Genomic DNA, 24,684 nt, shown 5'->3' with positions numbered 1-24,684 from the left:
TGACTAAAACTAAAAGTAATGGATAAGAGAGTGTGTATATTTTAAATTCATACCCAACAGAAATTTTACCTAAACCTTTTGGAAAGCAATTTACCCATATATTAAGATCCTTCAGTGGGCCCCTGGGGCAAGGGGTTGTGCTGACCTAAGGTAGATAGGTTGGAGTAGTAAGGATGGGTAGGGAGCAGTGGAGAGGACAGTGCCCCTGCTCTGAGGGAGGGGCTGTTGAGCAACAGAGACAAAGGGCTGTGTGATGGGCACAGGTCACAATGGGCAGGAGAGGATAAAAGGGGTCCTGTGGGGTGGTTTAAGCCTAGGTAGAGGCTTCAGTTTGGGAAGAGAGGAGTTTGGGAAGAGGAAGAGTACAAATACAACTGGCAGTTAGGTTGTGGAATCCAAAAAAGCAGAGGCTATTGTGAACCAGTGTGTCAGGCTCAAGAGGAGGTCCCCTCCCCACTCCAAGTGAACACCAACATCTACACGCCTCAACATCTGCATACTCTGACATCTATTGGGACCCCAACACCTGAGCACCTCAACATCTGTGTACCCTGACATCTACTGAGGCCTGGATCTCTTGCTTCTCCACATCTGCATACCATAACATCTACTGGGCCCTGACCTCTGTGGGTCTCCACATCTGTGCACCCTGGCATCTACTGGGGCCCCAACATCCGTGCACCTTGACATCTACTGGGGCCCTGACTTCTACTGCTCTACATCTGCACATGGTAACATCTACTGGGGCCCTGACTTCTCCACTCATCATCTAAGCACCCTGTCATCTACTGGGTCCCTAACACTGTGCACCTCAATATCTCCATGTTCTAGGCAGAGCACAGTCTGGTGCAGGTGCAACTGTCTCTAGCATTGAGCAATTGGTAATCAGAACCCCCACCCTGTTCTCAGTTACTCAGAAACCAAAAAAGCCTGCAAAAGACCACTGCTAATTCACCTGCTAGAGAAACCAGGGAAATAGGACGCCCTCACAAGTGTGGTATAGTGTGGGGGACCCCTAGGAGTCCTTGGTAAAAGATAGTCATGAAAAATCAATCTAAGTTACCACATTATACAGCCCAAAGCAGCCCCGCAATGGGGATGTTTAATACCTCCATGGGGAAACTGCAGCAACAACTGTATAAGGGGGAGTATACGATATTCAAGTATGCCCCAATGTTTGAGAGTGACTTTATACAGGTCAGCAAAAAAGGAGAAGTGATTGACGTGCACAACCGTGCCCGAATGGTGACTGTGGGCATTGTTCGCACAAGCCCCCACTTCACACTACCTGATGTTATGTTGCTGGCTCGACCAGCTGCTATCTGTGATGACTATAACAGACATGGTCCTGCCACCCAAGTAAAAGGTTACAAGCCTACACAGATCTTAGAGCTAACCAGACTGTTTCCCTTGAAGTTTGTAACAATATCCATCCACAATGGTAAAAAACAACAGCTCCGCCTGAAGCTTGCCACTGGTCGCTCTTTTTACCTTCAGCTGTGTCCTCCTTCTAATACAAAAGATCTTTTCGTTTACTGGGAAAACCTTGTTTACACTCTGAGACCACCAGTAGAGGCTTACAGCGGTTCCCAGGCCACCCCAGTTGGAGACACGCTGGACATAACTGGGTTTGAAGAAGAGGACAATAGCCCAGAGGTAAGTCTTCACAGAGACTCTAAAAGATGGGGCCAGGGTGCTATGGGAGAGCAGCTAAAAGTCCTGCAGAGCCTTTGGTACCGAGGTTCACCTAGAAAATCCATTACATTTAGATGGGTTTAGGGCTAAAAGAACCTCCATTTGGAGGCCATGTCACATTGGGGAAGTTCTGGATGTTGCAAAGTGTTCCCCAATGCTATATTTCAGATCTTCCTTAGCTGTTAGCAACTCTTAATTTCATGTCCAATACTGTACTGCCATCTGTGGCATCCTGACCATAGCCTCCCCACCATATCTCTCCGTGATCACCATGTACTGATACATCAGATATACAGGGATGTGCTTGTGACCATTGTTAGTAGCTATCAGAATATTAAAGTGCATGCCATGTAGCCAGCAGAAATATCAGAATATTAAAGTGCATGCCATGTAGCCAGCAGAAATAATAACACAAGTATATTTAAAAAAGTATATGAGGATATTCATTCATGAATTATAATAATGTCTTGGCTGGCACTAGAATTGTCGAAGCAAAACTGGAATGATCATGTGGTCATTGTGGAAACACTGAAGAGAAGGATTCCTGCAACAAACAGGAGATTGAACTTGAGATCTCAAAATTCTTATCATAAGCTCTTACTGTTTCGCTATAGGAATAAAAGGTCTCACTTTCTTTATTTCACTCATTTGTCTCTCCCATAGGCAAATGCCATTCATTTCTATGGAAGGGATCAAGATCAAGTTGACCTCAGGAGTCTTCACATGAACCCTGAATTGTTTGGGACCACCTCTTATGGTTATGCTGGGGAGGAATGAATTCATCATGCCTCCCACACTTAACTGCATTCAAGAGTTCACACACTTCTGCAGTCACAAAGCCTACAGTATCAGAGAAAAGGGCAGGGATGGTGACAGGAGCAGCCTTCACAGAAGCTAGAATTGTCATGGTGGGAGCATTGGACATGTCTTAATATTGCTGTTAGCAAGGGCTGTAAACCCTTCTTATACTCAGAGGTTACTTTTAGAACATCAGTAGGAGCTACTGACCTCTTCCCAGAGGGCTGCATAAATATGGTGATTCTAAGAGCAGAAACTACTGGCAAGCCCATTGCAAAAACAGCTAACAGCTCAGTATTCAGACCTCCTCATTACAAACTTACAGAGTGAAGGCTACTTGAGTGAACAGAATGGAAGCTAGAGGTTTCCATCCAGCATGACTGACTCTTCAGGAAAAAAGAGTTTCAAAGCCCTATCCTGCACATGGTGCAGAGGTGGACATCTCATATAAGACTGTGGAGGAAAGCAACATCATCCATCCTAATACAATTTAACTCAAATTCTCTGCTCTAATAATATATGCTCTATTAACAGGGAAGGGTAATAATAAAAACAAATAGCAATTTCTGATCAGGCTCTGACCTATCTTTAACTTTCCCTTAACTAGATATTTGTGATTAAATGCACAGATGACAGAATAAATGCTAAAGATTACTCTCAAAGACCCTCATCCATTTTTCATCTACATGTGTTAACAAAAAAAATTCTAAAATCCCCAAAATATAACACCAGGGACAGAAACAAATGGTGGTAGTATTATTATCAGGAGTGTTGAAAAACTATTTATACTTTCTAGAAAGGGATTCATTTCCCCAGTCTTTATTCTTGTTTTTTGCACAAATTAAATGTTATTTAACTGCTTTGATTCTAAAGTATCCAATATATTGTATAAATCTTAATTTTAATTTCCTGATGTTATTTAAATTCTAAATTTCTTTATAGATATTTGGAATTCTAAATAACATCTTGTCACAATGGAAGAATAAAATGCCATATTAAAACTAGGAAAGCAGAATAATTAGCTAAAACTAGAATACAGGATCAATTCAAAATCAAGACAAAAACTAGGGTTTAGATCATCTTAGAAGTGTAAAATCTACAGGATCAGCCAGTGTTCTAATTTTGCAAGTAAAAAATCTATTTAAGATTCTAAAAGTAGGGGCGCCTGGGTGGCTCAGTGGGTTAAAGCCCCTGCCTTCGGCTCAGATCATGATCCCAGAGTCCTGGGATCAAGCCCCACATTGGGCTTTCTACTCGGCAGGGAGCCTGCTTCCTCCTCTCTCTCTCTGCCTGCCTCTCTGCCTACTTGTGATCTCTATCTGTCAAATAAATAAATAAAAACTTTTAAAAAAAAGATTCTAAAAGTAATACATCACATAGTTTTAATTAAGTCTGAATTTTCATAATCCTCCCATTTCTGAAGTTTAGTACTATGCTTTGAATATAGATATTTTATACATGTGTGTTGGATCCAGTTAAATTAGGAGTTATAAATGTGAAACAAATATATTTTATTTGAATCCAACAAATCTGAGTATACAGAAATTCGCATAGGACTATACTAATTCCACTGATCACAAAGGCTCCTATACCAAACTGTAAGGTAATGGTTTTTCTTGAGACCTTATATGCACAGTGGTTGTCTTAATGATTTTTATTTCAGATCTAAAAAAGAAACTTCAAAATAAAATCCTGTTATTCATGAAATTTTAAGAAAACTTATTTTGAAGCTGGCCTACAAAATTCTAAGTTCAAAGCTATTGCAAATTGTAGAACAAATTTACATTTGATATGATGTCTCCAATGTCACAACAAATGTATTAAATTTTATTCTAAGTATATACACATATGTTAAAGGAGAGTCCATCAGCAAATTGAGAACTTTAGTAGAAGTCCATATGAAAATATTAATAAAAGATTTCTATTCTTCATTCATTACATTAAATAGAGTAAAAAAATATTATATCTCAGATAACTTATAGATGTAATACAATAATAATTAAAATACTAATAAGGATACTTTTATAAAATATAAATTTTTAAGCGTAAACAATAATGTCAGCTAATTAATGCAATCATGATTTATCCTGCATTATATGTAAAAATACCAAAACTGAGTCATATGGTCTTAAAATAGAACAACAGAATAAGAAATTTCAGAAGAAATTCCAAATCAAACAGGGTGTAATATAATGAGAGAAATGGGAATTATCTCTAGATGAGGCAAGTTAAACAAACAAAAAGATGAAGTTTAAAGAATTTGATAGTTTAAAAAATGACACAAAATACACTCATATACAAATTAAGGGGGGAAATTAAAGGTGGTAAACGTAAGTATTAAAATATTGTTATTTGCTGGGGCACCTGGGTGGCTCAGTGGGTTAAAGCCGCTGCCTTCGGCTCAGGTCATGGTCCCAGGGTCCCAGGATCGAGCCCCGCATTGGGCTTCCTGCTTGGCAGGGAGCCTGCTTCCTCCTCTCTATCTGCCTGCCTCTCTGCCTACTTGTAATCTGTCTGTCAAACAAATAAAATTTAATTTAAAAAAAATATATATATATATTATTTGCCAATCTTCACCATAAAATGATCAAAGGGAAATATCTAGTATTGTTAGAAGCCAAAATTATTACTGCTGAGCCTACTACCAAAGCCTAATAAATGAAAATAATATTTAGGAAGGTGGTAGAGAAGTAAATTATAGTCATATATTATTGATGGCTCAGAGTCCTAGTACTTTATCTTATGAAACAAGTAAAATAGATAAAAGCATTTGATTTACTAGTAAAGTCTTAAGCAGATGAGGTTATATAAATAAAATAAAATCTGTATTTCTTTTGTTCCTTTCTCCTATTTCCTTACAGATGTGAGGTAAAACTCTTTGAGGAAATGAAACTCCCAAATACACATATTTGTTCATCATTCCACTCAACTACTACTTACTATTGACAATATACCAAGAACTATGTTGGCCTTAGAAATAGATGTAATACAGTAATCTCTATCTTTATGGAACTCATGGTCCAGTATATTGATAACAATTCTGTAATAAGGATAGTGTCTTAAAGTCGTAAAAATAGTTCATGTTAAGGTGAAGAGATTCTTTAAGCACTATATTTTATTTGATTTTCTCTACAATAAATTAATATTGGAAGTTGAGTGGCTCTGGTCAATTGGTGACATAAGACATGAAAAAAGTGATATTTTTATTAGACACAATTGCTTCATACTTGAAGCAAAACAAAATATTTTTGAGATGTTATGCTATTCTGGACAATTACTGCAAATTATTATCTGTCCAAGACTATTTTTCCACACATGCACTATGTAGTTAGACATATATACCTTTGCCATTACATTATTTTTGTATTAAATGTTTCTTCATATTTTCATTGTGGCATTGAATTTCCCAGCTCTGGAAAATTTTACTTATTTTTGAAACTCCTCCATAAGCTTGTGGTCCAAAATACACGATGGTAATTTGAAGGTAAATCAATAGAATAAACTTGACTTAACCAATAGTGAGATGGTTTCAAAATTATAGTCAATATTTTAGAGTTTTGGTCTCATTTTTGGATTGTCCTACATAATTTCAATGGTGAACATTATTCTACAATGTTTCATTGTGCTAAAAAATTAAAAGACTCAGTGACAATGCTTATAAAGAGCCCTTCCATGTTTCCTTGAAAATCATTTTCTATTATTTTAATATAAATTATAATTGAAAAAGCATTCTTTAAATGAACCATTTCTGGATCATAAACATTAAAAATCTCAAAAACAACTCAATTTTTCGGGAACTAGCATCATGATCAAAATAAAACAACCACATAAAATGATGTAAAGTATGTGTTTGTGGAGTATGCACACATGTACAGCAAGTTAGATAAACTGACCTTTAACTGAAGAAAAATTACAAAATGTGTACGATATTTATTAGATTTCCAGGAAGAGAGAAAAAAAGATTTCCTTAAAAACATGGGCAAGTATTTTTATGTTTTACTACATCTTGAGAAAAGTAAACCATTACCTGTGCAAGAATGGGGAAGCCAAGGTTCCTACATCCGTTACAAGGAGTTAATGCTTCCCAGAGTCCTGAGGGCCCACAAGTGTTTTCGTCATCATCATCATCTTCCACTTCTCCTGGTGACAAATTTATTGTAGATGAAGTTCTCTGAAATTAAATTTATATTATACCAATATATTATCTGAATGTTATTTAGATATCTTAACATCAAGTAAATTACATTATTTTCTTATAGTGTATGTTAGCAAGCAAAATCAGCTTAATATTCACCATGGTTATGTGGCTATGCCATAGGACTAAGACAAAAACTTGGATAACTCAATTTAAGTTGAATGTTTAAAAAAATTTGAACGTGAAAAAACTGGGTGAGAAAGATTCAAAGTTCATAATGAAAAATAGACATGAAAATGACCCAAGAAAATATCTCAGCAGCAACAAACTAGAGAAATCTTATCATTTCTAAATGCAATCAGAGGAATAGCAGGAAAATACTTTATTGAAATAAGAATTGCTAAAAGCACATTTTTTCCACAATTTTTCCCACACATTTTTTCATTTTTTTCCAAAAAATGAACTTCATAAAATTTTATATTATATGTGTAACGAGAGAAATACTATAAAATTAACAATAGGACTTCAGTGTTGAACCCTTTGTAAAAATGGTCTAACATGCATAAGGACAAGGACAACAGGAGAGAGATTAGCAGAGGAGTAATAACAAAACTTTAAGATAATGATAAACAAATGGATAAACAGATTAGCAGATGAGTAATAACAAGAAAACTTTAAGATAATGATAAACAAACGTATGAATTACCTGATCTAGCAAACTTGAGAAAACTGAAAACAAAATGTCTACAAGAGGGAAAAAAAGCAGCATGTTTATTCATGACTCAGTGCCACCAAAGGGGCTTAAGAATCAAGAGACTGACTTTCTATTAAGATGTATGTGCAGGTGAGCTGCAACAGGATAGACTCAGACCCATGTTCTCAACTGGCCAAGGAACTAAACCTTCACCACTGACAAAAAAAATTGGAGGTTTATTTTTTGGTGGCATTGAAACAAAGAGATTAGGAATTCTAACACTCCATGCACAGTTAACAGAGGGGTGTCTCTGAAAAAACAAAGAAAATAATTGAATATCTAGTAGTTGTAGCTTCCCAACCCATTCCAGTGCCTGCCCACATTTGCCCTAGATAATATGGCAGCTAGGTTTATATCCCTCAGGCGGGAGATGACAATATAGTCCCCTCTGCAGAGATTGACCTCCCAAGAAAAAAAGATCAATAAGTCCCTAGTAAAATGATGGGAGACTATGCCTTAACTCTTACTGTGAGGCCCATCTCTCAAAAAATCTGTACCCAGATAAACAGTTTTAGGTAAATATGAATGAGAATCCAAGCCATCATCACACATCTGAAGAAAGCCTTTAACAGAGATAAAATTAATATACAGAAAAAAGTTATAAATAGTATCCACAAATAGAAGATACTTGCATCCATGAAACGAGAACAGAATACTATTAAACAAATACCTAAAACCCAATAGAAGGTGAAAAATAAGTCTGAGGAAATCTCCCAGAAGATAGAACTAAAGATGAGGAAAAATTAAAAGTTAACAAATCAGGGATCAAATTAAGAGCTCCATGTAGAGGTAGAAGGAAATCATCAAAGTAACAGTGCAAGGAATTTTGCCAAAACTGATGAAAATTCCATATTCAAAGAACCTGATGCATGTTCAGCAAACTGATTCTTTTGTTTTAAAAAAAGGTAAAAGTCTTCAGAAGGTAGTGTTGGACACATACCTACATATTATGACTATTGAAGTTAGTAAAAAATACTCCATATATTAAATTGTAAATGGTACCCCCTTGACTGCCCCAGAAGTTGTGACTTTAAAATATAAGACTTTAGGGTGCCTGGATGGCTCAGTCGGCTAAGCATTCATCTCTTAATTTCAGCTCAGATCATGATCTCAGGCCCACGCATGGCTCCTTGCTAAAGACTCTCTCTCTCTCTCCTTCTGCTCCTCCCCCATCCCTGTGCTTGTGCTCTCTCACACTCTAAAATAAAGAAATCCTTAAAAAAAAACAAAAGACTGTATTTTTCTACATTCACATCTTAAATTTCCCTTGATCAATTTTCAATAACTGAGAAATCATAAACTTAAAAAGCCCCATAAGCAGTTACAGCCTGTAAGATACAACAATAATAATAGCTCTATTTGATTGAGCATTTACTATGTGACACTTTTTATTTTAATTCACACAAACTATGGCACAGGGAGGTCAAGTAAAACTAAGATCAGAGAACTGGTAAGTGGCAGAAAAAGGATTCCAATCCAGACTGCCTTACTCCAGAGCTGACCCCCTTGACCACTATGTTACATTGCTTCTCATTCAACGCAATATCCTGTAAAAAGGAGGGCATGTATTGCATGGAGCACTGAGTGTGGTGCATAAACAATGAACATTGGAACACTGAAAAAATAAAATTAAATTAAAAAAAAAAAAAAGATTAACCAAGCTGATGTAATTGCAGTTCAATTTTTTTTTTTTACAGGCAGAGATCACAAGTAGACAGAGAGGCAGGCAGAGAGAGAGAGAGAGGGAAGCAGGCTCCCTGCTGAGCAGAGATCCCGGTGCGGGACTCGATCCCAGGACCCTGAGATCATGACCTGAGCTGAAGGCAGCAGCTTAACCCACTGAGTTAACCCTGCAGTTCAAATTTTTAAAAAGTGTATTTGTTAATATATTTATGCTATATGATGACACTCCTGAAAACAATTTGCTCTCTGTGATGACTAAAATTTCTAGGCTTTTGTACATAGTCACCTATCCTTTCATGAAAACACATTTCTGAAATCAGTAACAAAAGGTGAAAATCACAGGGATTTTTCATCCTACAGACATCCTGGTGAGAAAATCTTGGGGCATCTAAAACTTTAATCTAGCAAGAGCATCTGTGTGTATGGTCAATGCTGTCTACAAAATAGAATGAAATAACCAAATAGGCCTCTCCTTCACCACTCATGATCAGTTGTTTGTTTGATCATCAATGTTGACATGGCATAGCACCATAAATCAATACATTCATGGTAAGAATTATCAACATTTCACAAATTAATAGGTTCTTTTGTATTTATGTTAATGGTACTATAATTATTTGATCCAGTTTTACAGGGAATTTCCTCTATCTTCTCTCCAGAGAAACACCCTGTTTATGTGTCTTCTTTGCTCATAAATTACTTCACATTGTACAGTAAATAATACCCAAATTCCTCAAGGTTCTATGGTCAAACTATTTTTCAAAACTTTTACTTCCTCTACTATACACTAATCATGTTCAATGCATTTATTCATGCCTTCCATCTTACTTCTCCATGCAGCATTGTGCTGGTAAAAAGGTTAGGCTCTAAAATTCGTTCTGAATTTTCAGCTTGCCAACTTATTAGCCTACTTATTAGCGTGATTTTTGTCAAATATGACCATTGTCTGCCTCTCTTGCCTTATCTACTCAATGGAAATAATATAAAAGAATCTCCTTCAGAATTCTTTTGATAATTATATAAGGTAATGAATATAAAGTACCTGGCACATGATAAGGTTTCAATACATATTAACTACCATTTTAGCTATTATTATCTTATGAGCCCACTGATTCCTCAAAATACAGCTCAGATTCCACTTTTTAGATTTCCCACAAAGAGAAATGATATGGCTCTCTTCTAAATGTCTGTAGCTCTTTGAGTGAGTTTGTGTATTATAATATTTCACATAGACCTTGAGATGATGGATGGCATAGTGACAAAGAGAAGTAGATGTGACGTCAAATAGATATATATATTTAAAACACATCTTTGCTGTTTTCACCTGTGATACTTAGAGAAAATCACATAATCTTATTATTCCTAGCTTCTTTATTTGAAAAGTAGGTAAAATAATAATTCCTACTTGATAGGGTTGTACAAGGATAAAATTAATTGCATGATAGTGACTGTGTCACGTGAAAAATAATACATAGTTATTTTTATTATTATTTTTATCCTGAAAGAGTTGTATATACATACACACACTCACACACAACTTACTTATCCTAGTTAACTGTAAATTATTTGAAAGCAAATGTTGTCTTATTCACATTTGTATCTCTTATAATGTGTATGCATTATAGAATATAACAATTATTTATTGAATGAATTATCAATGAATTTCAAACTATTATTTTCACTTAACTACCTAAAAAATTTTACTAATATTAAGGGGTACATATAATTGCATTGTAAATCTCACTATAGTTACTTTAGTTTTATTTTATATTAACCATTACCAGCAGCATTAGCAGAAATAACAAAATTTATCAGTGGTCTAGTACTGCCCCCTAAAGACAGTATATAAATTAGCGGTGTAAAACAATTTCCACGTCCTGCTTTACAATTAAAAAATGCCTGGGAAAGGTTTTTATCAAACTAAATCTTCAATTACTTATGAAAAGAAAGCCACATGAACACACTTAAACTTGGGAGTTTCCTTTTTTCCAAATGCCTTTGAAACTTTTTATTAGAGACCCAACTGTGTTCCTAAAGTTCCAGAAATTCTTCCATAGAATATAGACCTAAATTGTCATGATTTATGCCTATTAACCTTCTTGGTTAATACATAGTAATTATGTGGATGAAAGATTGGACCAGTTCTACATTGTCACAAAGGACTAAAGTCATAATACATAAATATCATGGGGAGACAAATTTGAGCTTAAAGAAAAATACTTCTAAAATAATTACATCAGGGCACCTGGGTGGCTCAGTGGGTTAAAGCCTCTGCTTTCATCTCAGGTCATGATCCCAGGGTCCTGGGATCAAGCCCCACATCGGGCTCTCTGCTCAGCAGGGAGCCTGCTTCCTCCTCTCTCTCTCTCTTTCTCTCTGCCTCTCTGCCTACTTGTGATCTCTGTCTGTCAAATAAATAAAATCTTTAAAAATAAAAAAAAAATAATTACATCAGTCTAACATTAAAAAAGCAAAAAAAAAAAAATGAGCATTCTGCTATCTTCATTTTTAGAATTACAGGGTGGATGTGTGTGCCCAGTTTTTAAAGCAGTTTAGATTATGTTTTCCAGGGAAGGTCAAGTCTGCAAATTTATGAATTGACTTTCTTGAAGGGATTATAGTTTCACTATTTCAATTCTAAATCATATTTTTGATATGCCGCATGCCAGAAAGAATCTACCTGTTCTGGGGGAAAGGGAAAAAAAATCCTATTCTACTATCTGAAGAGAACTTTCAGAACAAGTTATCACTGAGAAAGCCTTTTTGGTTTCATTTTGAAGTTAAACAGATGCTTTTGAACATCTGCCTGTTCTTTGATTTCTGAAGTAAGAATGCAAGTATGGTGCATTTTGAAGGCTTTGCAAACCCACTATCTCACTCCCAAACTTGAGACACCTGGGTGACTGTGGCTGTCTTCGGCTCAGGTCATGATCCCAGGACCTTAGGATCAAGTCTGCCATTGGGCTCCCTGCTCAGCGTGGAGTCTGCTTATCCCTCTGCCTGCTGTTCCCCCTGCTTGTGCTCTCTCTCTCTCTGAGAAATAAATAAATAAAATCTTTTAAAATTTTTTAAAATAAAATACTTGAATTGTGAGAAAATGTGACCTCGGTTTGTATTAATCAGTTTTTGAGGAAGTGTAATAATCCATGAAATGTGAATAAATGGAAAGTAAACAACAAGAAAACAATGGTTTCAGATATTAAATAGCCCAATAAAGTAGCACTGGGATTTCCCCTGCTTGACAAGTGAAGAAGCTGATATTCTTACAATGTTATTTAATTTGCAAGATCATCCTACAAATGAGACTAAATTATGATCCAAGTCTTCTGACTCTAGGCACTGTAAACTTTCTTCTACCATGGAACCAAACTCCTGACAACAGATATTCAAGATGTTCAAAATACCCAAAAAGAACATTTTTTCTTTCATAGTTTATAAATGAAGGCCTTTACTTTTTAACTCTAAAATTCTAAAGTCCATGCAGTTGAAATGAAGGATTAAGCACCTGTTATGATGCCACAGAGCCCCTTCACCAGTCAATTCTCTAATGCATATCTTTATAAACATGGCAGTGGTGGGGCAAAGACAGAGGATATCTCTGTCCTGTCTAAATGTCACTGGAGGAAACCTGGGTTGCTCAACTTAGCTGGAATATAAGAGAACAATGTATGGATGGGGAAATGGGGTGATGGAATAGATAAGACTGTTGCTCTTCCTACCAGAAGTACAAAAACCAAAATGAAAAGTAGGACAAACATCTAATGGAACTGTCAATGCAAAGGGACCAGACAGAAAGACAGACTCCAGGAGGCAGGCAATCATCAGAAATGGAGGTCCATACAAAGGAAGACCATTTGGAATAGGAGTCATCAATCTGGACAACTATACAGCTAAGTCCCAAGTGTTTTTGTCTTTGTTTTTCAAAAGATGAAGTTGATTTATTGATTTTTAATGAAACTCTAAGTAATACATGCATATTGCAAAACAAGTTATTCAAAATTAAAAGTTGTTAAAGGAGAAAGTGAAGTTTTCCTAACCTCATTCTCACTGTAAGCACTCAGTGCCTGTCTTTCCAGATTTTGAACTTGTCTGATGATTTTGTTAGGATAAATTCATAAATATGTAATTGTATTTCAAAAAGCATGGCTCAGTGGGTTAAGCCGCTGCCTTCGGCTTGGGTCATGATCTCAGGGTCCTGGGATCGAGTCCCACATCGGGCTCTCTGCTCAGCAAGTGGCCTGCTTCCCTTCCTCTCTGTCTGCCTGCCTCTGTCTACTTTTCTCTGTCTGTCAAATAAATAAATAAAATCTCAAAGAAAAAAAAAAGCACAACCATTTTAAACTTTGTATATACTGCCAATGTTGTCTCTAACTTACTCTCCACACAGTGTGCAGAGAAGTTTTTTTTTTTATATGAAAATATGAACATGTTACCCTCATCCTTAAGAGCATTCAAGTTTCATCATTCTTTAAGTAAAATGCAAAATTCTTTATCATCCAAAAGACTGGATATGACTTGCCCTCACCTGCCTCTCTAGTTTTGTCCCCCCATCATCTTTCTTCCCTTTTGCTCATAACATTTAAACACACTACACTGTCTCTTTCCTGGAATATATCAAGCTTCCTCCTTCCGAGAACTTCACTTATGAACTTCACAACTAACGGTCTCCCAGGATACATTCTCTCTTCTTCCATTTGTCTTTAGAAACAGAACACCTAGCCCTCTTTTTCTATAGTTATAATAACAAACTCTTTTAGTCAGACATATGCCTACCTTGAATAAAGACATTTCCCAAGCTCCATTACAGGTAGGTGTGAGCATGTGATTAACTTAATCCCTTTAGGTAAAAGAAGTGTTCTTAAAGTGATGAAACATGTCCTTCTTCCCCCCCAGCTTTCTTTTTCTATTGATGGGGATGCTAATGAAATGGCTGGAGCTGAAACTGTCATGTTGAACCATGAGGTTTCCTTGAAACTAGAGAACATTCACAGTGGAACAATAAAATAGAATAATCCTGGATTCCTCTTGCTGATGAGTACTACCAGCCTTAGACTGCCTAGTCTAAGCTTTTCATGTAGAAGAGGGAAAAAATCATTTTAAAGATATTTTAGATTTCCTGTTCCTTGCTATTGTACCAAATCCTAAAAAAAATCAATTGTGGGAACATTCTCTTATCTTCATCAGGATTAATCTTACTTGTGCTTTAGGTGTGAACTTAACTCCCTTCCTTTGGTAGCCTTTCTTGATCCCACAGCCAAAATTAGTTTCCTTTCTTACGTGATTTCATAGCATCCTACTTTTTTTTTAATAGCAATTATCAAAATATAAGTGTACAGTTACTTGTATGATTTTGGTTCAATATCTCCTATTCCTACTCAGTTACAAGCTACCTGATTGCTGAGATGTCTTTTGGGTTAGCTACCACAAGCACTGTACTTAGCACAGTGTCTGAAACATTAAAGACCTTTCCATTCCATATATGTTTGATGAAGAAATGAGTTAATGAATAAATGCCAGCTTGCCTTCAAAATTAACATGGGCATTCACACCAATTTAACTATAACCCAAATCTGAGTGTACTTTATCTTCTGACTCTACTAAATTCTCTTGCTTTCATTGTGTTTGTCCTATATTCAAGCCAATGTAGAGCTCAGCATCTATTGATTTCATTAAAGAACACATTCACACATTTCCCCTTCCACTGAGAAGTGCCTAGCTTCTTTGATGTCTATTTCCTCCCATAGGTTTATTCTATTAGCTCTTTGAATTCCTTTCTTTCATTATGCAGAACGATTTAACTCTAGCATACATTTCATCTCCAAATGTGCATAGCCAATCTCATTACACAGGTGACTTTACACAGGATTATTTTTTTGTCAACTTGGAAGACAATAGAAAAAGACAGATCGATAATATTTTATTTTTTATATTATTTTTTGAATTGGGGAACTAAGGGATATGGTGAGAGAAAGAAAATTGTAAGACATTAAGCTGGCTTATTTATAAACCGAAACTATGACAGGGCCAATGATCAAACAAATACAGGTCAGTGATCATATTACTCAAAAAGAAGCAGACTCTTAAATTCAGTCCTGAAAAAGAGATCACATGCCACAATTTAATAATAGCAATGCTTGGAAAACTTAGTGTCAAAAATAATACCGTCATCAGCTTATTAACACTAAACATCTGTTTAGTTTTCTGAAAATAATTTCAATGTTACCCTAGACTAGCTTTGCACTTCAACCATTCCAGGTTAGTGAAATTCACCAAAGCTGCAACATTTAAGTTCCCTGAAAAACAAAATTTCTCTCAGATTTATTTGAAGTTACCTGGGAATGCTAAATAGCTTTTATATCTGCAAGGAAAAGAAAGGAAGAAGAAAAACAAGTCTTTATGCCACTGAACACACTGAGTCCACCTCTTACAATCCACAACACCAAAATGATGTTACTCTGTTCAGTGGTATTTGGAACTAGGAGATTTGCAAGTATCAGAGGTATTTCACACTTTCTGAAGGATGGACTTGCTAGTAAAGCAATTATTTTTAGTTGTAAGAAATATTGAAGAACCGGGGCGCCTGGGTGGCTCAGTGGGTTAAAGCCTCTACCTTCGGCTCAGGTCATGATCCCAGGGTCCTGGGATCAAGCCCCGCATCGGGCTCTCTGCTCAGTGGGGAGTCTGCTTCTTCCTCTCTCTCTCTCTCCCTCTGCCTGCCTCTCTGCCTACTTGTGATCTGTCAAATAAATAAATAAAATCTTTAAAAAAAAAAAGAAAGAAATATTGAAGAAGAGACTAAGGAGAGCCAGAAAGCCTCTGGCTAGGTGCAAAGGTTTCAGAGACTATTTCTCTTCTCTAAATCCCACAGTACAGATGGTGCTGACAACTCAGTCTACTGTTTTGAACTATCTGTTAGATGTTACATAAAGTATATCTTATGTTTATGATTAGGGGACCAAAATTTTCTATTATTTGTGTAACCTGAAAAATGACTAGCACAATTCTGGACACCTGAAATGCATGTAATTGTGACTTGACAACTCTGGTCCTTTCTCATTTTTTTTAATTAATTTTTTATTTTTTATAAACATATATTTTTATCCCCAGGGGTACAGGTGTGTAAATCACCAGGTTTACACACTTCACAGCACTCACCAAAGCACATACCCTCCCCAATGTCCATAATCCCACCCCCTTCTCCCAAATCCCCTCTTTCTCATTTTTTATGTCTTCTTTAAACAACTGTAAATAGAAATGCCCTTTAAACAAATGTAATATAAAAAATGCTAATGTGCTAGTTCCATACATACATAATGTATGGAAATACGTATATGTTCATGTGTATGTGTGTGTGCGTGTATGTATTGGACTAAAAAACAGAAAATAAAAAGTATGTTTGACCAGGAAAACAGGCCCAAAAAGACTTTTAATAATCTCATAATCAAAAGATAAAAATTGTCCACTCTTAAATCGCAATATTTTACCATGTTCAATATGTAATTACATATTATTTGCCATTCTTCACATTTATATTTCATCCATTTTATGGGGAAGCAGTTGCTCGGTTATATGAAAATAAAATTTTTGAAAAGCAAAGAATGTGCTTGAAAATATATTAATTAAGCCGACATAAAGTAACAAAACTTACAACTGAAGCATTTTACACTGAAAAGTAAATGAATACAAATTAGATATTAAGTTTGTCAGATGAGTAGAAAACTGATTAACTCTAGGTCATAATGACACTAAATCAAAATAGGATAAATAAAATAGGATAGAAACTGGGGATTTTTCACAGCCTGTTAATGTTATATCACCAAGGGTAGGTTAAGGACACATCACTGCTAAGAGATGTGGAACAGATGGTTTCGACTAATCATTTGATACTACTGGATAACTTCCATGATTCACATAATTGGTTGGAGGAAATTACACAATAAGCAGTGGTCTTCATTTTATTTTTAATATAATATTTCTCATATTACAAGAGAAAATAATTTCTTAACTTTATCATCTCACAGGAGAATGGAAATAAAAGACTAAGATCATTAGTTCGGGCCCATGAAAAGCTTAAAGCCACAGAAAGCAAGACTAAAATACTAATGTTTTAAAAATATAAAAGATTTTAGATATGTTAGTGTTTGTAAATTCAACTGCAGGATCAAAACATTCTTTTAACAGCACTAGACAAAACCCTGGGGAGAAAAGAAAAAAAACTTAGGAAGTTAAAAAATTAATGGAGAACATAACAAAGGAAAACTATAAGTGGTTAAAAGAACAGCTGATACAGAATCTTTTAAATGCACCCAATTAGGATGTCTTTAAGATGCTTATTTGCAAGTGCTTTCATTGATAATTACTAAATATTTATTAACATAATGAAATAAAATCATAACACCTCTATGTGATGCATGTATTACTAACTGCTATGAATTGATATTATTATTGTATGGTATTTGGGGTTCTAATAATAAAACACCTTCACTTACAATGCTTTTACTTACACAGCTTTAGACCTAATGTGTCAGCTTACATAAAGAGCTATGAAAATTGAAATTCAAATAATTACAAATGAACAAGTCGAGTTTTCTTTATAAATAATAGTGTTACAACAATTATATATGTCTAAATAATCCTTTGCCAATCAGATCACACAATCGACAAAATCTTCATAGGTTTTGCAAACATTAGAAAAATAAACCTCAAAACATCTTCCGGGATAGATATGATTTCCTTTTTTTCCAGTTTATACACAAAGATCATGCTAATCCATAGGGTGAAGTACGTATGTAAAGGTGAAAGATGTATAAAAACTGAAATCTAGATCACAGTTTGGTCACATCATTACTGATTACATAGCAATTAGCAGCAAAAATATATATTTAAAGGTGTTTTAAATATTTAAAAATTCTCTGAGTCATTAAAAAAGGATTTGAGGGGTGCCTGGGTGGCTCAGTGGATTAAAGCCTCTGCCTTTGCCTCAAGTCATGATCCCAGGGTCCTGAGATCGAGCCCCACATCAGGCTCCCTCCTCAGCAGGGAGCCCCCTTCCTCCTGTCTCTCTGCCTGCCTCTCTGTTTACTTGTGATCTCTGTCTGTCAAATAAATAAATATAATCTTTAAAAAAAAAAGAATACTTGTAAAAAAATAAAAAAGGATTTGATAGAATACATACAACAATGTAATATAAGAAATTACATCCCCACAGAAGGTATTTTTGTTGTAAGATGTGTGTGTGTGTGTGTGTACATGTTAAATATACCTGGTGAGTCTGTTTTCCAGTGCAGAGAAGTTAAATTGTTTAATAGGGTTCTTTAAAGTCATGTGTCCTGATAGAAATCTTTTAGGTCTGTGTTCTTGGCTTATAATAAACTCATGCTCAAAATAACTTTAGATTTAGGTTATTTTCCAATCCTAAGAGCATTTTCCTCAATTTCACCAGCCACAGTGAACAGGATAGTGTGCATATGAGAGAAAGGAAAGGGTCTGAATGAAATCTTGAGAAGCAAGCTCTTGAAGTTAATTTTTCATCTCAAGGCTCAACTTTGACCTGGTTGATTTAGTCATAAACATATGATCTAAAATAGAATCCTTTCCCAGGGGTAACAGAAAGAGGGAGGTCTATATCTTACTTATGTTTGTACTCTTAGTATCTAGAGTAGTATATGGCACAGAGTGGGTATTTGAATGCTGAATTTAATATGCTTCTTTTATATGCTCAACACACCCAATAAATTTTTTGATTGAAATATTTCACTAATTTACACTAACAAAGAAACTAAAAACTAATGTTTTCTCCCTGATAAACTACCTTTAAGTAATAATCAGATTAGCTATACTTGAGTGTCTTAAAAAATCTCTTTCTTGAGATAATTTTTTAAGTAAAAAACTTTCCAGAGGCACCAGGACAAGCTAAACCTAGATGGCAATATCCTTTAATCTGTGCAACATTCTTGCCATCTGCCAGCACTTAATGAAATTTCCCAGATCCAAGATCAAACACCTGAATTGAAATGCCAGGGCCACATTGTGTCTAGTCGTGGCACTAAACCTATGCTGGATAAGTCATTTTGTCTGAGATACTAAGTGGGATGTACCCATGACAATCAAAAACATCAGCAATTTCTGATTTACCAGACGTTACTATGGAGTCATTCCCCAGTCTTCCACAATGATCACCGTAATTGAGAACTAATTTCATCTACAAGAAAAGAATTTTTCTGTTCTCAACTATGGATTTCTATGATCTGAAAAACCCTTTCAAGGACACACAGCTCTGACCAAACATAACTGCTCCAAACAGATCTGACCCTATACCTAATTAAATCTGTAACTTACATCACACACAGTGCCATGCTATCATTACCTAAAGTCAAATTCTCTTCCTGAGCAGCCTATATCTAATAACTAGCCAAAGAAATCCAGTTATCTTTTCCCAACCTACGACAACTCTGAAGGGCCATCCACAGAGCTCCCTGTGATGTTGGCCAACCCGTAAGGGACCTCCTAGTGGGCTGCAACTCTACTTGCTCCAGTGAGGTCTGAACCACAGTCTTGTGGAAAAGGCCTCTCTTCCAAGTTTGTCTTGCCTGGGTACTTTCCCTCAGCCATAAACTACCTTTACAAAATGTTGTCTTAAAATCTTTTATGTCAAGCTTCGTCTATTGAATTGCTATGTGATATCTGTCTCCTAATGTGACCCAGACTAAAACAATACCTTTTAGCTTCAAGTATGTGCCATGGTTGAAAGCAGAAATCAATGAATGGTGCCGAATCCTGGAAAGTTCAGTCAGTTACTGAAAAACAGTCTGAAGAGCTGGAGATTTTCACACTAAACACTGTATTATTTAAGGTACAACATTTTTCAAAGGACAGAAAAAGATATTTGATTCTCTAGCAAAATCTAACAAAAGTTAAAGAGCTTAACTTCATTCTAGAAAATGTCTCTTTAAGTGGATGCTTGTTAGACATCACAAATTGACCTCTATATCAACCTATCATTAAAAGTTTAGATGTGAGAATGGAAACTTATTAGACCCAAAAGAAAGATGGGATTAATAATATCAATGACCAATTGAAAATATAGGGTCTATAAAGCCTTTACTTCATTTTAAAAAATGAGCAAGTGGCGGGGTGCCTGGGAGACTTGGTTAAGTGTCTAGTTCTTGCTTTTAGCTCAAGTCCTGATTTCAGGGTCGTGAGATCGAGCCCTGTGGGAGGCTCCATAGTGGGCATGAAACCCTGCTTAAGATTCTCTCTCTACCTCTGCCCCTCTCTTTCATATGCTCGCTCTTTCTCTCACTCACTGTCTCTGAGGGAAAAAAAAAAAGAACAAACTGCAAAAAGGCTCTCATGGGAAGAGACTATTAAAAGATATTGTAAGGAAACATAAGGAAAGGAAATAGTTTCTAGGTTGTTTTTTTTTTTCTGATACTGGTTTTATATGATACAAAAAAATTAGCAAATTTATTTAGCATCTTTTAAAACATTCAAAAACTAGCCAGTATGAAACTGTGCATAAAAGAGGCAACACAGCATAGCTTTCTACCCTTTGAAAAGTGTTTACAAGTAGTCCTTGGCTGGTCACTGGGAACTTGGGATTTCTGAGGAATTCCTGTCACTTGGACAAGAGTGGTTGACTGTGCCTAAATTGTTTCTGAAAAGAGATTTATGCTGACCATTTGATTTCCTTCTAGGAGTCTGGGATTGTGGTACATGCTAGGGTGTCTACATGACTAGCCCCCAGGAAAGATCTGGGATCTGAGTCTTAAATGAGCTTCCCTGGTTGGCAACATTTCACAAGTGTTGTCACAACTTGTCACTAGGAGAATTAAAGGCATCCTGTTTGACTCCACTGTTAGAGAACCCTTAGAAGCATGTGCCTGTTTTCTTCCCAACTTCATCCATGCATTTTTTTCCCTAGCCTGATTTGCTTTGTATATTTCCCTGTAATAAATCATTACTGTGAGTACAACCATTTGCTGAGTCCTGTAAGTCCTCCTAGTAAAACCTGGAGATTACCTTGGCGAATTTCAACACAAAAACATCAACAGAGAATGACAAGAAAAGAAAAGGCTTGGGTTGAGACAAAGATACAAATAAAACTGGTTGAAATAAGAAAAGAATGGATCATAAAATTCTTTTTGGAAGTCTCTAAGAGCCAAATTGATGTTATAAAATGTCATTTAGTGTTTTGATCACCGAATTAAAGAAGCTGGCCCAAATCCACAGAAGGAGGATAAAAATTTGTCAGAAAATCTGGTCCATCAGAAAAATTAAGAACACTGATCTACTCAAAGAACAGATAATCCTAACAGGATAAGCCTCAGCAATGGATATAGAGGAAATCATCAAAAATAGAATAGAAGAAAACTCTCTAGAATCAAGAAAGATCTGGTCTACAGCAAATGCCTCAAAAAGTTAATGTAAAAGAATTGTGTCCAGACATATCTTGGCAAAATCTTTTAATTCTAAGAAAAAAGAATAAGCTCTTCAAGCTTTCAGAGTGAGCATTCAGGCTGCCCACTATACTAGTGAGAATTCTTGGATACAAATAACAGAAACTAACCTGGCTAAATGAAGCAGAAAATACAATTATGTAAGTATTGGATACCTCGCAGGATCAGTAAAAAGCCTAAAACTTCAGGCAATGAGAAGACACCACTGGAATCTCAACTCTCTTGTAACCGTAGTAACCAGTTTGGAGATCTTTGCCAATAGGAAAGTTTTCACATCCTATGTACCCAGAAAACAAAGAAAACTAAAAATCCAACATCTACCATATCTACCAAGAGAAAATATCATGCTGACTTTATATTTTTGCAATATTAGCAATATTAAAATCATCACATAATAGAAAATGTCCACAGATTTTTCAGGGTGCAGAGTTGTAACTCAAGAATTTTATGCCTAGCAAAGTTACCAGTTGCACTTGAATACAAAACGTAGACAAGTCAGCTCTCATAAACAACTCTTGAGACAACAAATTTATCCCAGCTGAAGATAAGTTCTATCCTATCACGAGACAAGTTAAAGGATCCAAAACATGCAACAATGCAATATAAAGGATAATTAGTGAATATTTAACTCAACTAAATAAAATTCTAAATATAATATTGTTTGCTAATATGCTTATAAGATTGAAAGTGAAAGCAAAAAGAAAAGGTTTATAGGATTAAAATAACTTTTATATTAAAAGGATTGGAGTTTCAGATTTAATTAACAACATCTTGAGACGGCAAATAAGACAAGTTAAAGGAAGCTAAATTTCTCATCGTACTAAAATTTGTAGTTTTGTTCTTAAACTTGATAACTGGAAAAATACATCCTAAAGAACGTATTGAATAAACTTTAAGACAGTAACTATTAGGGGCACCTGGGTGGTTCAGTTGGTTAAGTGACTGCCTTTGGCTCAGGTCATGATCCTGGAGTTACTGGATCGAGTCCCACATCAGGCTCCCAGCTCTGCAGGGAGTCTGCTTCTCCCTCTGACCTTCTCCCTTCTCATGCTCTCTCTCTCTCTCCCTCTCTCTCTCTCTCAAATAAATAAATAAAATCTTTTAAAAAGTAAAAAAAAAAAAAAGACAGTATTAAAAGTAAAATAAGAATTTCTATATTCCAATTCACTATAAAAACAAGATAATAAAATGTAGCCTATGTAATGAAAGGCAAAAAAAAAAGGGGCGGGAGGGCAGCAATAAAGCACCAAAGGTATATAAGAAACCAACAACAAAAATAAAGATGGGAAATATTAATTATAAATACAGCTGAAATACAAGGTTTTAAATAGGGCTAATTATTATATGCCAAACTCAAAAAGTATAAGAAGCAATCCTAAATATTAGGCTCCGAAAACTACCATTTATTTTGTGATTAACATATATGAGACATGTGGTAAGTTCTAACTGTAAAAATTGTGATTTTAATCAAATATCAAAGTATAAAGCAAAATTATGAAAATACAAAGATAACAAGTAAATAATTATGAGAGACCACTCCACTCTATTGTCAATCTATAAAGATATAGAAAGCAAATAAAATAAAACACAGTGATTGAATAACAAAATTAATAATGAAAATTATTATAAAATATAAAAGATGTAAAAAGGTGTAGCTGGAAAGAAAAACCGAAGTCTCTTATTAAACATTTATGGAATGTTTACAAAAATTTACCTTAGAATATATCATTAAAAAATCCCATTCCTTAAGTGGATAAATTTGATTTCCTCTCATTATGATGTCAAAGCAAAACAAATAAAAGAAAGTCTTTAAAAATTACTAAAAATATTGAGCCAAAAAGAAAAAAAGCCCACCTACTCCAGATTTCAAAACATTATTTTAAATACTTAAATAATAACTATAGGGCTAAAGAGGAGGGATAAAACTGACAATAGTTAAATATTGTTTACAGATTAAAAACAAGAAAGAAGTTGGTATGTTAAAACTTAGAATAAACTGCAAAGAAAAGCTCAATGATAAATTTATGTTAAATCAAACATCTTTTCTATAAAAAATGAGTGAAATGATTTACATCTTAAAATACTAAATAAAATAACATGAAAAATCCAATAGCATATTTAAATAATAATACAATATGGATTTAAACTGGGAATGTTATGGATCAAATAAAATGTAAACTGTTTCGATATATACCAAAAAGTTATTTAATAAAACCGAAAAAAAAAAAATCCCTAAAGACATCTAGTAAAATACAGAAAAAAGGATAGTTAAAACAAGAATCAACAGTACATAATAACATTAAAATTAGTGGGAAAATAACAATTTCCATCACTGTCATTATTATCTAATGTTATTAAAGTTCTTGCCAATGCAAAAGTCAGGAGTTCATAAAATTATATCCTAAAAGATAGACATATAATTATGAAAATATCACATTATAATATCACATTATTTTCAGGTGAAACAATTACATACTCATAAAACTTAAGAAGAGCAGCTGAAAATTATTATAGTTTAGGAGGGTATAATATGACTACTGGTTATAAATTAAATATAATAAACAATCTTTCTATATATAAGAAAACTTCCTAGAGCATGTAATAGAAAAAAGATATGATTCCCAAAATTTGAAATTCACAATCAAAATAAGTAACAATAACCTTAATGGGAGGTGTGGAAGCCTTTGGTAAACAAAGCTGTGAGATTATAAAACATAAAAATACATCGCTGAGAGACAAAGGAAAACTAGTTCAAAAGGAGAGATATCATAATCTTGATTGAGAAGGCTGAATGTTCCAAAGATGTTAAATCATCCTCAAATAAAGGCATATTACTTGTAATTACAATCAAAATTCTATAGTAAATTGAGGGCTGATGTTGTCCAGATATAATTATATGAGACTAGAACTGCACATAACAGATCATAGTTGAACAATAAATACTTTTTATAAAAGATTTTTATTTATTTGCTTATTTGATAGACAGAGATCACAAGTAGGCAGAGAGGCAGGCAGAGAGAGAAGAGGAAGCAGGCTCCCTGCTGAGCAGAGAGCCTGATTTGGGGCTCAATCCCAGGACCCTGGAATCATGACCTGAGCTGAAGGGAGAGGCTTTAACCCACTGAACCACCCAGGTGCCCCAACAATAAATACTTTTTAAT

The 24,684-nt window shown here is 35.1% G+C and overlaps 2 protein-coding genes across 16 annotated transcripts in view; one reads left to right on the top strand and one right to left on the bottom strand.

The window, feature by feature from the left end:
- Nucleotides 1-24,684, bottom strand: part of ANKS1B (ankyrin repeat and sterile alpha motif domain containing 1B) — a 1,113,310-nt gene that overhangs the window by 832,141 nt on the left and 256,485 nt on the right. For all 15 annotated transcript variants that reach the window (XM_082739199.1, XM_082739197.1, XM_082739179.1 and 12 more), the window contains exon 9: nucleotides 6,521-6,664. In XM_082739199.1, coding sequence (XP_082595325.1) covers nucleotides 6,521-6,664 — 144 coding nt within the window. The remainder of the gene's footprint in view (nucleotides 1-6,520; nucleotides 6,665-24,684) is intronic.
- GARIN6 (golgi associated RAB2 interactor family member 6) lies at nucleotides 212-3,080 on the top strand. Its single transcript, XM_082739221.1, has 2 exons — nucleotides 212-1,656; nucleotides 2,359-3,080. The coding sequence occupies exons 1-2, from the start codon at nucleotides 1,042-1,044 to the stop codon at nucleotides 2,470-2,472; spliced, it is 729 nt and encodes a 242-aa protein (XP_082595347.1). The 5' UTR covers nucleotides 212-1,041; the 3' UTR covers nucleotides 2,473-3,080.

The sequence above is a fragment of the Mustela nivalis genome (assembly GCF_964662115.1).
Source record: "Mustela nivalis genome assembly, chromosome: 7".
Taxonomy (NCBI): Eukaryota; Metazoa; Chordata; class Mammalia; order Carnivora; family Mustelidae; genus Mustela; species Mustela nivalis.
Note: the sequence above shows the minus strand (reverse complement) of the source record. Positions and strands in the feature narration are given on the sequence as shown.

Excerpts from the sequence above, each read along its gene's own strand:
- GARIN6 (XM_082739221.1), top strand. The coding sequence starts at position 1,042 with ATGAAAAATCAATCTAAGTTACCACATTATACAGCCCAAAGCAGCCCC. Across the intron at positions 1,657-2,358 it reads AAGAGGACAATAGCCCAGAG|GCAAATGCCATTCATTTCTA; the intron begins GTAAGTCTTCAC and ends TCTCTCCCATAG.